This window comes from Dasypus novemcinctus, chromosome 13 (genome assembly GCF_030445035.2).
Source record: "Dasypus novemcinctus isolate mDasNov1 chromosome 13, mDasNov1.1.hap2, whole genome shotgun sequence".
NCBI classification, from domain to species: Eukaryota; Metazoa; Chordata; class Mammalia; order Cingulata; family Dasypodidae; genus Dasypus; species Dasypus novemcinctus.
Genome location: NC_080685.1, coordinates 93,132,039 through 93,144,987, shown reverse-complemented (window position 1 = coordinate 93,144,987; position 12,949 = coordinate 93,132,039). Strand labels below are relative to the sequence as shown.

Below are 12,949 nucleotides of genomic sequence, written 5' to 3'. Positions count from 1 at the left end.
CTGCTATCCTGGCCTTTAAAACGTAATCCAAGTGGCTACTGAGAAGGAGACAGCTTCTCGGAGTTTGTCCAGATTCTTCCCACAACTCCATCGCTGAAGGACTGAGCCTGGCTACCTGCTGGCTTCTAGCTAGCCAGCGTTCCTGTGTGTAAGTGGCTCCTTGACAGGAGCAGACGGGGGCGACAAGGAGCAGCCAACCCCTTAGAGAAGAGGGTCCCTTAGAGCCCTCTGAAGATAAGAAGCGGGGGGTGAAGGAGGAGAAAATGCTGCAGACTGGTGTGTGCCCTGCTCCCACCTCTCCACAGAGCTGGTCTCTGCCCTGCAGAAGGCTGGCGAGGTAAGACTGCAGAGTCTGCTCCCGGTTTTTACATATAGAACACTCAATACAATATTTAGGCCATTGAATGAATTTAGCCAGCACTTTTGTTTGTTTGTGTTTTGTTTCTTACATTTTTGAATAACCTAATATTCAGATGATTCAAAATTCCAAGAATACAAAGGGTATACTGTGCCAAGTAAGTCTCCCTCTTTCCCCTCCCTGTCCTCCGGCTATGTAGTTCCTCTCCCTGGAAGAAACCTTCCTGACAAATGCCCATCTGTATTCGCTCTTTGTTCTACACAAATGGCTCAGCTAGCACTTTTGGTCTGCATTCTAGAACACAGATAACAGTGGCATGGATATGCCCAAAGTACACACATGGACATGACGTTAAGAGTTGATAAATGCATGGCAACACACCAAAAATTGAGGGGCAAGATCCAAAATTTGATTATTTCTGTGTTCTACTCACATTCACAGACAGGAAACTTATTATTCCAGAGTAGTTTCTTTCCTTCTAGGACACATCGACTAGAAGATTTGCCATTTAACCGGAACCTTAAAAAATAAGGGGTAGCAAATTATCACCAAAACAATTCCCAGTAGCATGGAATTAATTACTTCTCTCAAAGATAAGGCATTAATGACTTCTATTTTCTAAGTATTTCTGGATTTTAAAAAAGCCCAAGATTGTTGGATGCAGCCCAGCGAGGTGGTGATTTCAGACCAAGTGAAAAGGCAAGAGAAAAAAATCCTAACAGTTATTATTTTTTTCAATTCTCCCTCTCCAAATGTCAGAATTCTCTTGACTACCTAGAAGGGGTGGAGGGGGAACCTAAGTTCCCAGTAAATAAAATATCAAAGACCTTATTCCCCAAGCTCACCCAAAATGTCCCTCTTACGGAACCTCCATCATCTACTTATTCTCTACAACAGGAGCCTTAACTTCTCAACAAAAGCTTTGTTTGTCCAGATGATGAAAGGAAAATTCTCAGCTTTGGCTGGCAATACATACTTGGAGAAAACCCACCAGGATTTGGCTAATGATGGAATTCTTAACCACCAATGGTAACGAAATGAAAAGAAAAAACAGAGAAAAAAAATTAGCTTTCTTTAGAAATCAATCCTTGCGATCATGTCCAGCTATGGGGCCTAAGTCTCAATTCAGGCCCCATTACCTCACACTCACCCCTCATTGCAAACAAAGGAAACCTCTGCCCCGAGCTGGAGATTAGGAGGAGGCACCACGCGGCCATTGACAAGGCGGTTTGGAATGGCATCACATGAGTTCGCTAGGAAAAAGGAGACAAGGCTGGCATATGACGGGAAGTCAGGAAACAGTTGCGTTTCCTTAAGACGGAGTAGAGCTTTAGGCACCTTCACATTTGGGGGCTGTATGACTCCAGGTTCCCAAGGATATACACTGCACAGGGTTAGTTCCATTGAGAATGTAGCCAGGGTCACAGCTGTAGGACACTTCCTGTCCAACTTGAAAGAATTCCTTATCCCTGTCATTATAATTACCATGATGGATCTGTGGAGGTGGTAGACACCCTGAGAAAAGAACAGGATCAGAAGGCCTTTTATTCCTGAAATAAGAACTTTCTTCACTAAAACTTAAGTCAGCTGGGGATTGGTAAGGGCAGGAAGAAGGTGGAGAGGTCAGCTCTCCTCAGGCTAAGGCAGAGGCTCTTTTGGGTAAGATACAGTGGGGTTAATATGCTTTATCTTTTTAGACATGACAAACCATGCAACTACCTGCTTTCCCTACTTTGATGTATCCCAAGAAACATCCCCACTTATTATTTTCTATTTCAATTAACTAAAAGATACCCTCTCACTAATAATGTAACCAAGGGAACCAAACTTTTATCACATGTTTTCATCACCAAAATTTCTCTCTCTCTCTTTCTTCTTGCTCCCAAGGGGCTCCCAATATGGTCAGTTTTCAGTATCAGACATGTCTCAATAAGCATGGGGGGGATGGAGAGAATGGGAGGTAGTAGAGATCCAACCTACATACTACCCTTCTTCCATAAAGATTATATTTTCCAACAAGAGAATATATAATGTCTGCATATTTTGAATCAAATTCCTATCGCAGCCTATTTCTCTAATTTGCATGGCCAGTGAGATTGAGAGTTCATTTTATCCTCACTGAAATAAAATCTTATTTTCATTGTCATACTTTTATGAAAAACATCTTATCATTGGCTTTGTACTATGTTTTTTAAAGCATCTCCTAATTTCTCCTATTATAGATAATAGAGTATATATTAGATCTAACACTGTATCTAACACAAATCTAATGTATGTAATAATTTCCCACCTCTTCAACATTTAGATATATTTTCAAAGTTTACTTTCAAATTCTCTAATCAGGAAATACAGCAACCTATATTATCTTCTTCTTCATCATCCCATAGGTACCATATATCTATCTTCCAAAAACCTCATTCCATTTCTAGGTCTTCAAATTTACAGTCGAACTCACCCCTGAAGCACTTTGGCAGTGGAGGACTCCATTGGCTGTTTGGCTGGCACCATGCTATGTTGCTGCCTTTCATGATAAAGCCAGGGTTACACTTAAACATCACAGTGTCATTTAAGGAAAAGGAACGTCTAAATCCGGATTCCATAACTCCATTTTCAACTTCTGGATATAGGCATTTGACTGCAGTAATACATTGAGGGGGAGCACTGCTCCAGATGCCAACTTGATTGTCTTTGCTGGTGCAATATATTGACTTCTCACCCACAAGGTCAAACAGCTTTTCCCCATTCTTTCCAACATGGCACTGATAAGTCACCACCATTCCATAGTAATAGCTCTCTCTATTGCTGCCGTGAAATTCCCCATTGGAGATGGGTGGGGGTGGCTTACAAGGAATAGCTTTTAGGAGGGTGAGTGAGAAAAGAGAAAAAAGAATTTAAAGTTTATACCTTTCTGGGAATCTTGTCTTCACTCCAAACCAAACCTCAACTCAGCCTTCAATATACCTGTATTGCTGAAATTCTGCATCTTGGTCTCAAATAGGGACCTGAATTGGAAGTAGCAAAATTGGAAGATACATGGAACTGGTCTGATGAAAATTCAGAAAGCTATTAAGCTGGATCACCAGTCCCCATTTTCAGAGTACAGATGACTTATTATGAGAGGTAACCCATGTAACCTACTTTTTGCAAGGAATATAGTTGGCAGTGTGCAATCTCATGGTTTATTTTAGATTTAAGCAGACATTCAATACAAAATTTTGTCATCAAAGGAGAGGAATCAAAGGAAAGTGTGGATGAATGGGATGGGGTATAGAGGAAGGTAGAAAATCATAGCACTGTAGTGAGAATTACCCAAACCAAGTTTAACCCTCTTTGGTACTCATTGTGATGTACAGACACCAAATTCTCTTCTAGAAGGGGACAAGAGGGTCTGCATAAGGTTCAATAAAAAGATCCTTTTACTCACATTCACAAAAAGGTACGTCCTTATCCCAGGTTACAATATTGTTTGAAATAATACATGTAGCAGATGAGTCACCAATGAGTCGATATCTAAAGACAGAGAGTTGAGTGATCATCTCCCAGCTAGGCTTACATTTTAGGAAAGCCTAGTTCTTTCTCCACAGAAAGAATGGCATAGAATAGAATGTCATGAATGACAAGTAGCCATGATAGATTAAGGTCTCAGGCAAACAAATCAACAAACTAAATCCAAATGAAATTCCTCCTACTCAGTAGCAATAGAGCTTTAAAATTAGGAGAAGACTAGCCTAAGCGTCTTTCTCTTATAGGGATCCTGTAGTGCATAATCCTGAAGACTGACCTCTCCAGCATGTCAGGGAGCTCATCTTTTTGCTTATTTATTTTTAAAGGTTGGTGGCAATTACTCAGGTCTCTTTTGGAAGACTGCTAGATTTTAGTTGGAACTGCTGTTCTAAGACCCAGGTACCCTGGAGATGTCTCCTGTCAACTCACCCTTCATTACAAGAATATGTAATTGTTGAACCAAACGTGATACCCATGGTTATAAGCACAGAACCATGGAGGGGCTCGCTAGGATTCGCACACGATTTACCTATAATGGAAAACAAAACAAAGCAGGATTTGGGGCTGGGATTCAGGAGGTTTTTTTGTGTTTTCTATTAAATACCAACTTGAATGGACTTACTGACTAGCCTACTTCTGTGTATTTAAAGAAATTAGTCACATTTACAAAACTTCTACCTTCCAAAGCATCAGTTAACTCCAAAACACTATTTGTTTAAGGTGCACAGTCTATATGTCTGAGCCTGGCTGAAAATTTTATTTGTGGCCAACCATAATTTATAATCTCTACTTCGCATTTTCATATTCTGTCAGTTGATGATGTCATCTACCAAGTCTCCTGGGCTAAAAGACCTCAGAGTCATCATTTCCTTTCTGTACCTCATTCTTTCACCCCTCCCTATCCTTGTGCCTACTTTCAATTGGTCACGAAATTTTAGCAATGGACTCCAGAAATTTTTCCCCAAACCAGTCATTTTGCCATTGCTGCAATCTCCCTTTGGACTACTGAGTAACGTAATTTAGACCTTTCTAAGCCTGGTTTCCTTTTGGCCCAATATATCTACTACAATGTACATGCCTTATTTCTGAAACACAAATGAGATCCATGCCACTCCCTGCATTTAAAAATGTATAATGGCTTTCCATTATTTATAGGAAAAATTGCATGCTCCCAATTGTATGGCCACAATTAAGCTCCAGCCCACTGAATCAACTGGTATTCCTCATCATATGCCTGATATTTCAGGTATACTGAATTTCTCTACTACCCAAAGACATCATGTTCTTTCATACCTCTCTCCTTTTGCACATGCTTTCCAAATGCCTAGAATGCCTAGATTTCCCTAATTCTTCTAAATAATATTTTATTATTTAATCTCCTGTGATCTTATAGCACTTTATCTCTATAAATAAAAGAAATTACATCACAGCACAGTTTGTTTACAAGTTAGTCTTTACTACTAGATTAGGAGCTCCTCAAAAGCAGAAACTATCAGATGAATTCTTATGCCTCTCTCTCGAGACCCATAATCTAGCCTAGTGTAATACATCTATTAGTTACTCAAAAATAGTTCTTGGAATGAATGGAGGAAGAACGAGGTAAAACCAAAATTCTTTGTCTACTGACTTCTCATTCTAATACAGTATAAGGCCATGGAACAAAGTCATGGAGATTACAGCAGAAACAGAGCTGGACAGCCTGCAGTAATCCCACTCCCACAGCCTGTGTTGTGTGTAGTATGAGGAAGTGTGGAAAACCCAGGGGCCCCTTCACTTGAGACAAATTGCTAATTTACTAGTCTTTTATCTTGAAAATTGCTAGTTATCCCATACAGGCAGGCTGACAGACAAAAGCACCGCTGTTACAGAATTACTCACGTTTACAGACTTGCTTCGCATCTGACCACTTGGAGGTCTTTAGGCAGATGATAAAGAATGACCGTTTGAAATACCCAGGACGACATTCATATGCCCAAGATGTCCCAACAGGAAACTCAGATTTATCACTCTGATATTTAGGTTTAGCAAACTCATACCTTGGCAGGAATTTACACTGACCTAGAGACAAAGACCACAGGAATATCAAAAGTCTAAAACATCCGTTCTTCTGTTTTTTTCACCAATTATCCTGACGACCTTAATCTTCATAATGTAAGTCTAAAAGAGGAAAACATTTTCTGGGACAAAGAACATTCTATAGCAGTATGGATGAATATCAGAGAAGTAACTACAGAGGTTCAAATTCTTTTTAGAGGCACCTTCAGAGGAAGGGCTGATGGGAATCATTTTTTTTAATTCCCCAAATTCCAGAAAGATTCTGAAGTTGTCTCATCTTCTTAGAACCTTATAAATAAAAACTAGAGTGGTTTTCTAAGAGAGCACAGAAAACTAAAGTACATTAGAGATTTTGTAAACTCTGCATGTGTGTTGTCCTCTAAAACTGCTTTAATGAAAAACATAACTAATTTTGTCACGAAGGCTTTAGGCTCTTAGAGAGAAGAAAATATGTTTATTCAATATTTTATTCGTTCAATCTAGTAGAATGATGTATTCCTTAAGAGAAATTAGTAAATATTTTCTGGTAGGTACTAGATAAAAGGCTCTAGTCATTTCAGGACAGTTCCCTGTAATATAAAGTAATAATTATATTAATGAAGAAATACATCTTATCCTATCAAATGGGTAACGAACTGTCACACCCATATACTTCAGGATTTATCTGGAAAAGTCATTTTCTGGGTAAAAGACAGCTCAAATTTCAATTCCCTAAATATAGGTGCAGAATACAAGAAGTTAACTCTTCTTCCTGGGCAAAAGCCTGGGCAAAAAAGCGCCCAGCTGTGAAGTCCTTCCAGAATAGCAGTATATTTGAACATCAAACGTATAAATCCCAATCTTTCTTAAACAGGTCAGAGATGAGTATAGGTGACAGTCAAAGAATACATATGGGGAAGAGGATGTGACTCAACTGATAGGGCGTCCGCCTACCACACAGGAGGTCCAGGGTTCAAACCCAGGACCTCCTCACCCATGTGGTGAGGTGGCCCACGCGCAGTGCTGCCACACACAAGGAGTGCCGTGCCATGTGGGGGTGTCCCCCGTATAGGGAAGCCCCGTGTACATGGAGCGCACCCTGCAAGGAGAGCCGCCCCACATGAAAAAAGTGCAGCCTGCCCGGGAGTGGCACCGCACACAGAGAGCTGATGCAGCAAGATGACACAACAAAAAGAGACACAGATTCCTGGTGCCGCTGAGAATGCAAGCGAACACAAAAGAACGCACAGTGAATGGACACAAGAGAACAGACAATGGGGGAAGAAAAGAGAAATAAACAAAATAAATCTTAAAAAAAAAAATATGGACTAACTGATACAAGAGCCTACACAGCCCTCTCAAAGTTGCAGCCAGCCCCGCCCTCCTGTCACTCCACACTTCTGTTGGAGGAGATATTTAGACTATAATGAAGGATGGCCATCACTGTTGGGATGCAGATCTCACTGTAGTTTGCCTTCTATGTCTTTCCCCGACTCCTTTAATGTTTCCTCTATTAACACCTGCAGTTGTTACCAAGCACCTACTCTACGAAAGGCTGCAAGACTCTGTAAGGAAAATCAGGGGGTGAGCTCACAGAAGACCAGCTCTGTCACTTTGTTGTACCTTGTACCAGTTCACCCTAATTAAGTGATTTATTCTGCAATCATACATTGTGAACACAGACCGTACCAGTTATCTTCACCAGCTGGATAACCAACTTAAATTCATAGGATTTAATCATTAGCAATGAAGGAGACCAGGATGAACCAAGGTCTGGAAGCAGCAGGAACAGAGGTGTCCTTTATATGATGAGCTTACAAAGTGAATGAAGACAAAAATCACATTTTTAATGGGGAGAAGGTTTCAGGGATCCTGGAGTTTTCTATTAGACAAAACTTTCTACTTAGAGAGGAAAGCAAGGTGAGACATGTGCACAGGAGACTATTTTGAATATTTGGGGAAAAGAAGTTGTGAAAGAATATAGCAGAGGAAAAGGGTGGGATTCAGATGATAAGGAAAATGTTTCCTCTGTGCACCTTTGGGAGTAGCCTGAATTTTGGCCTGTTGGAGCAAAGCTTTGGGGAAAGCAGATGGGACTAAGGAACTGATGGGGGCTCCCTGAAACTGAGACCCTAGGAGCTTTCAAACATCTTAATTTTACTTTGCTTTTCAAGACTAAATTCCTTTCAAAGCCCAGACAGAATCAGGAACACAGTCAAACCTCAGTTAACCAGAAAGCCCCTGGATGAGAAATAATGGGAAATACTCATCCCCTTAATGATACCAATACTGTCTCATTAGTAAGGAAATCGCCAAAATCCCAGGTCACAAGATGGAATTTCCAGATGTCCTGTATTCTTCCATCTCAGAAAAAGAAAGTTTAGTCCATGAATCATTAGGTAATATGAATTTTCTTGAGGGTCACTTCACCCTATACATACCTTTCTAATACCAGGATTTAAAATCAGAGTAAATAATGACTGCAACTAAATTGGAAGATGTCCTGAAGAATATGGTAATAATACACTCACACATATATCTCTCAAACTATGTTAAAAAACTATCAAGTTGAATCTATTTCTAGAGAATAGAGATACATTTAACTATTTAACAAAGAATATTATCTGGAATGGCTTAGAAGAAATTAATTGGCAATGAATGTAGGACAAATATATACGATGGTAAAAGCAAAAGGGAGGTCAGAAAGCAGGTAGGAGGAGAAAGTATCATTTGTAATGAGATATATATTTGATAAGTCTTTTTTGAATGATGGTTATGCATATTAACCAAGATATTATCTTAAAGATAGGAGATGCATCGGTGAACTCCACTCTCATAGAATTTATATTTCAATAGAGGAGACAGAAGGTAAATAAATACCAGTAAATAAACAGAGGGTGCTGTAAAGGAAATAAACAGTAATGTGTCAAAATATAAAGCACCAGAAGGAGGGAAAAGGGTATTATGCAACTTCAATTATGATGACTAAGGGAGGTTTATGAAGAAGTGACATTTCAGTTGTAACTGAGGATAAGAAGGAGCCAGCCAGGCAAAGTCCTGGGTAAAAGTATTTTAGGCAGAGGCCTAATAGCAGGGATGGGTTTGGAATGCTTCAGGAATAGAGAGAAGGAAGTGAGGCTGGAATTTAGTGAGCAAAGCCAATTTTGTATTTAATCACGTTAGAAAGAAAGATCACAGAGGGCTTCTTAGGCCAGAGTAAGAGATTATCCTGAGTGGAAGTCTCAGGAGAAGTTCAGCAGGAGAGTCCATGACCTGATTTACATTTAAAAAGAAAAGTCTGACAATCCGCAGAGAACGGATTGAATTGCTACTTTTAGAAGCAGGTGGAGCGGCCTGGAAGCTATTATAGTAGTTCAGGCAGAAAAACAAAACAAAACAAAACAAAAAACCAAACAACCACACAACAACAACAAGAAAAATGAGGCTTGGTGCCTAAGGAGGTAGTGAGGATTTGGAATATATTTTAGAAGTAGAATTGGCAGGACTTTCTGTTGTATTAGATAGATATGGGGCTAAGGAAATAGTAGGATTCAGTATTGGCTTCTAGGCTTTCGCCTTGAGCATTCTGATTGGTGGTAATACGATGAACTGAGATGGAAAAGTGTGTATGTGTGTGTATGCAGAGTCAGCCCTAGTTTAGACTTGGTATAGTTAACATGTTTACTAGGCACCAGATGGAGATGCCAAGTAGGGAGTTGGATGTATAAATTTGCAGCTCAGGAGAGAGGTCACGGCTATAGACAATAAATTTGAATTATCAACACATAAATGGTATTTAGTCATGAGATTTCCTAGGACATCTGGAGAATGACAGACCTTCGTTCAGTCCACAGCTGAGCCCCAACACCCTCTGGTATTTAGAAAGAGTGAAAAACAGACTAAGAGTAACCACAGAGTTACAGAAAAATCAGGTAGGTGTATCCTGTTTTGGAAGGTTAAGGTAGAAACTGTTTCAAGAAGGGGGAAGTAGTCAGCTTGTTGCTAAAAGACTGAGAAAAGAAAGTATAAAAAAGTGACCATTGGATTTGTCAGCCTGGAAGTGAGTTGGTGACCTTGCCAAGAGGAGCTTCAGGTGAATGGTGAGGACAGAAAGCTGCCTGGAGTGGGTTAAGAAGATAAAGAAATGGGAGAAAGCAGTTCATGAAAAGTTTTGCTGAGAAGGATGAAAAGAAGGGCAGAAAAATGGAGCTCCACTGGGTCATGCGAAGGTCCCTCCCCCCACAAAGGATGTCCTGGGTCATGCTTAAATGCTGGCAGGTAGTATCCAACAGAGAGGTACAGTTGCTGATGTATGACACAAGACAAGTAAAGTCCTTGCAAAGGCAGGAGGGGACATTATGTGATCATGAATATAGGAAGAGGAGTTGGCTTTTGTCAGGAGAAAGGATACTTCTTCAATTGTTACAGGAGGAAAAAGAACATTCTTTCAACACCTATTTATTGAATTATTAGTTACATGCCAGTGTTAGGGATTCAGAAGGCAAGGAGAGGTAAAGGCCTGGCTGTCAATGTTACTTGTACACCAAGAAGGGAGCAGACAACAAACAGGTAAATAAATCAAAAGGTTTCAGAAGGCGATAAGGTGCTCTGCTGAAAATAGCATGCTGCTGTGTAACACTGGTATAGGATGAAGTCAGGCAAGAGTCAGAAGAGCGACAGTGGAGCTGATAACTGAGTGTGGAGATGAGCCAGGTGAGGGACCACCTGTAGGAAGAGTGTTTGGACAGAAGGAGCACCGAGTGCAAAGGCTAAACAAACCAGGCTGTGTTCAAGGAGAGAAGGCCACACTCCAAACCTACTAATTGCTGGTGGCTGCAGTGGGGCCCAGGAATAGCATGTTAAGGAAACACCTCAAACGTTTGTTAAGCGTGCTCAAGTGCATCATTTGGCCCATAGGATGACTAAGTCAGGAGGGGAGGTGGGCCAGGCATGAGCAAGGGGCAATGGGGTGAGGGTCGGACAGGAAGATGAGCAGTGCGTACAGGAGAGAAAGCAGCATGGAAGCAGGAGGGGCGTGTTTAAGTGAGATCAAATATTTGAGGAGATTAGATTTTATCCCACAGGCAGTAGGGGGCCTTGTAGATTTTTAAGCAAGGGAGTAGAAATATATATATATATATATATATATATATATATATATATATATATATATATATATATATAAATTTTGTCTTTTGCCATTGGAAAGGTTAAAGAGACTGGTATCAGTAAGAGAAGAGGCTGTTGCACAGGTTAATAAAATGCTAAGAATTAGCATATTAGTTTAAGAATGATAAACAAAAGAAGCAAATTATCTATAAAAGGTGAGAGGTACACCTGACTTCTCATATGTCTAGTGTTAAGTCACCTGAACAGTGGTCCTGCTCTGGTAACAGGTACATACTTAGAAGGGTTGATGAAGAATGTGATTTTCAGTAGATTAATTTCCTCTTTGAAATTTGGAAATGGGGATGGAATGCTGGTAAGTACTCAGGTGTGGTGAACAGCCACATGGAGGTATTAGAGAAAGCTGTGATTGTGCATTTGTCAAAAGGGAGTTAATATGTAGAAAAAGGAAACAGATGAAGATAGGGCTTGGGGAGATGCTCAGTTAAAGGTCAGGAGAAAGTCAACTGTCAGGAAAGCACGTAGAGTAGGTTGGAATGAAACCAATACATGCAATATCCCAGACACCTTAACCAGTGGTTCCGTAAAAACAAGCCACACAGTAGCCTTATCATGGATATTTAGTAGTTAAAACTAATACCTAACTTTCATTCACCTAATTTCATCTCATATTCGGGGCAATTCAGTGAGGTGGTAAGATTGGTCACTAGATTCACTTTATAGGTGAAGAAATCGCGGATGAGGGAATTAAATGACTTGCCTAAAGTCACCCAGTTATTGAGGTCTGTAAACCGTCAACTAGGAATAGACTTTGCCCTGGAAATCATTAGAAAAGTAGACCCATCTTACAGTCACGAGACTCTAATCTTAATAGAATATAATACTTTTAAATTAAGCCAATCGGAAAAAAAGAGTTATAAAAAATGCTGAATGAGACCTTCTGGGGAGCTCACATCATTACGTAAGATAAATAATACGAAGATGACGGTAGTTTGGGCTCACGTCCTGGCTTTTCCAAATAACTCCAGATTTTTAACGTTTAGGATCTCTTTACCAGCATTACATCAAAGTTCAAAAAAGTATGAGAACCCTGCCTGGGACAGGCATCATTCTTTTTCTCTAGGGACGGGAGCGGGAAGCTCGGTCGCTTTTACTGGGCGGAGGTCAGTGTACACAGCAACACAGCCGCGGGGCGCGGGGCAGAGCGCGCTGCTCAAGTGTCTGCACAGTCTAGGAAGTTGTGGTTTCGTGGCAACCGGAGCGTCGCAGACCTTAGCGGTCCAGAGCTTTGAGCACCTGCTGCCAACCCCGGGCGCGGGAAGTTAAGAGCGCACAGAGCGAGTACGCAGCCGGCCACACCGGGCATCACACAGTGACCCTCGGTGGTGCAGCCTCCAGTGCTGGCGGTCCCAGCTCCTGCAAGAGCGAGTGGGGAAACTGGGGACTAGGAGATGGCGGGGGAGCTCCCCAAGTCAGCCGGAGGCAGGCAAGCGTTCGGCAGAGCCCCCACCGTCTGGAATTCCCCTGCCTTGCAGCGCCCCACAGATGCCTTCCCTGCCCCAGATGCATCCCTACCTCCACGCTCCCCCTCCCAGCTCACCGAAGACCCCTGGCGCGATGAGAGCCAAGAAAACCCAGAGCAAGCCCGTGGCGCCCATGCCACTGCGCGAGCTCCAGCGGCGCGACGCGATCCGAGACCCGCCAGTCTCCAGCAGCTCCGGAAGGGCAGAGCAGGGGCAAGAGAAATCTGCAACCTCCAGGAGGTGGGCCCTTAAATAGCTTATGGCACCACGTGCTAGGTTTGCGCGCACGCTGGCAGGCGGCCTGGAGGCGGGACCCGCACGCGGGAGAAGATGCAGGTGCCGTGGGGCGGCAGAAGGCGGTGGGCGGGCGGAGGGACCCGGCCCGCCTTTGGCTCCGGTTCTA

At 41.8% G+C, this 12,949-nt stretch overlaps 1 protein-coding gene across 1 annotated transcript in view; it reads right to left on the bottom strand.

The window, feature by feature from the left end:
• Window positions 1-12,749, bottom strand: part of LOC101430310 (complement receptor type 1) — a 179,664-nt gene extending 166,915 nt beyond the window's left edge. Inside the window, exons 1-8 of the mRNA XM_071207305.1 lie at window positions 12,624-12,749; window positions 5,741-5,920; window positions 4,292-4,391; window positions 3,783-3,868; window positions 2,814-3,212; window positions 1,697-1,873; window positions 1,509-1,611; window positions 792-877 (exon numbers count right to left, since the gene is read on the bottom strand). Coding sequence (XP_071063406.1) covers window positions 792-877; window positions 1,509-1,611; window positions 1,697-1,873; window positions 2,814-3,212; window positions 3,783-3,868; window positions 4,292-4,391; window positions 5,741-5,920; window positions 12,624-12,681 — 1,189 coding nt within the window. The 5' untranslated portion in view covers window positions 12,682-12,749. The remainder of the gene's footprint in view (window positions 1-791; window positions 878-1,508; window positions 1,612-1,696; window positions 1,874-2,813; window positions 3,213-3,782; window positions 3,869-4,291; window positions 4,392-5,740; window positions 5,921-12,623) is intronic.
• Between the last annotated feature and the right edge of the window lie 200 nt (window positions 12,750-12,949).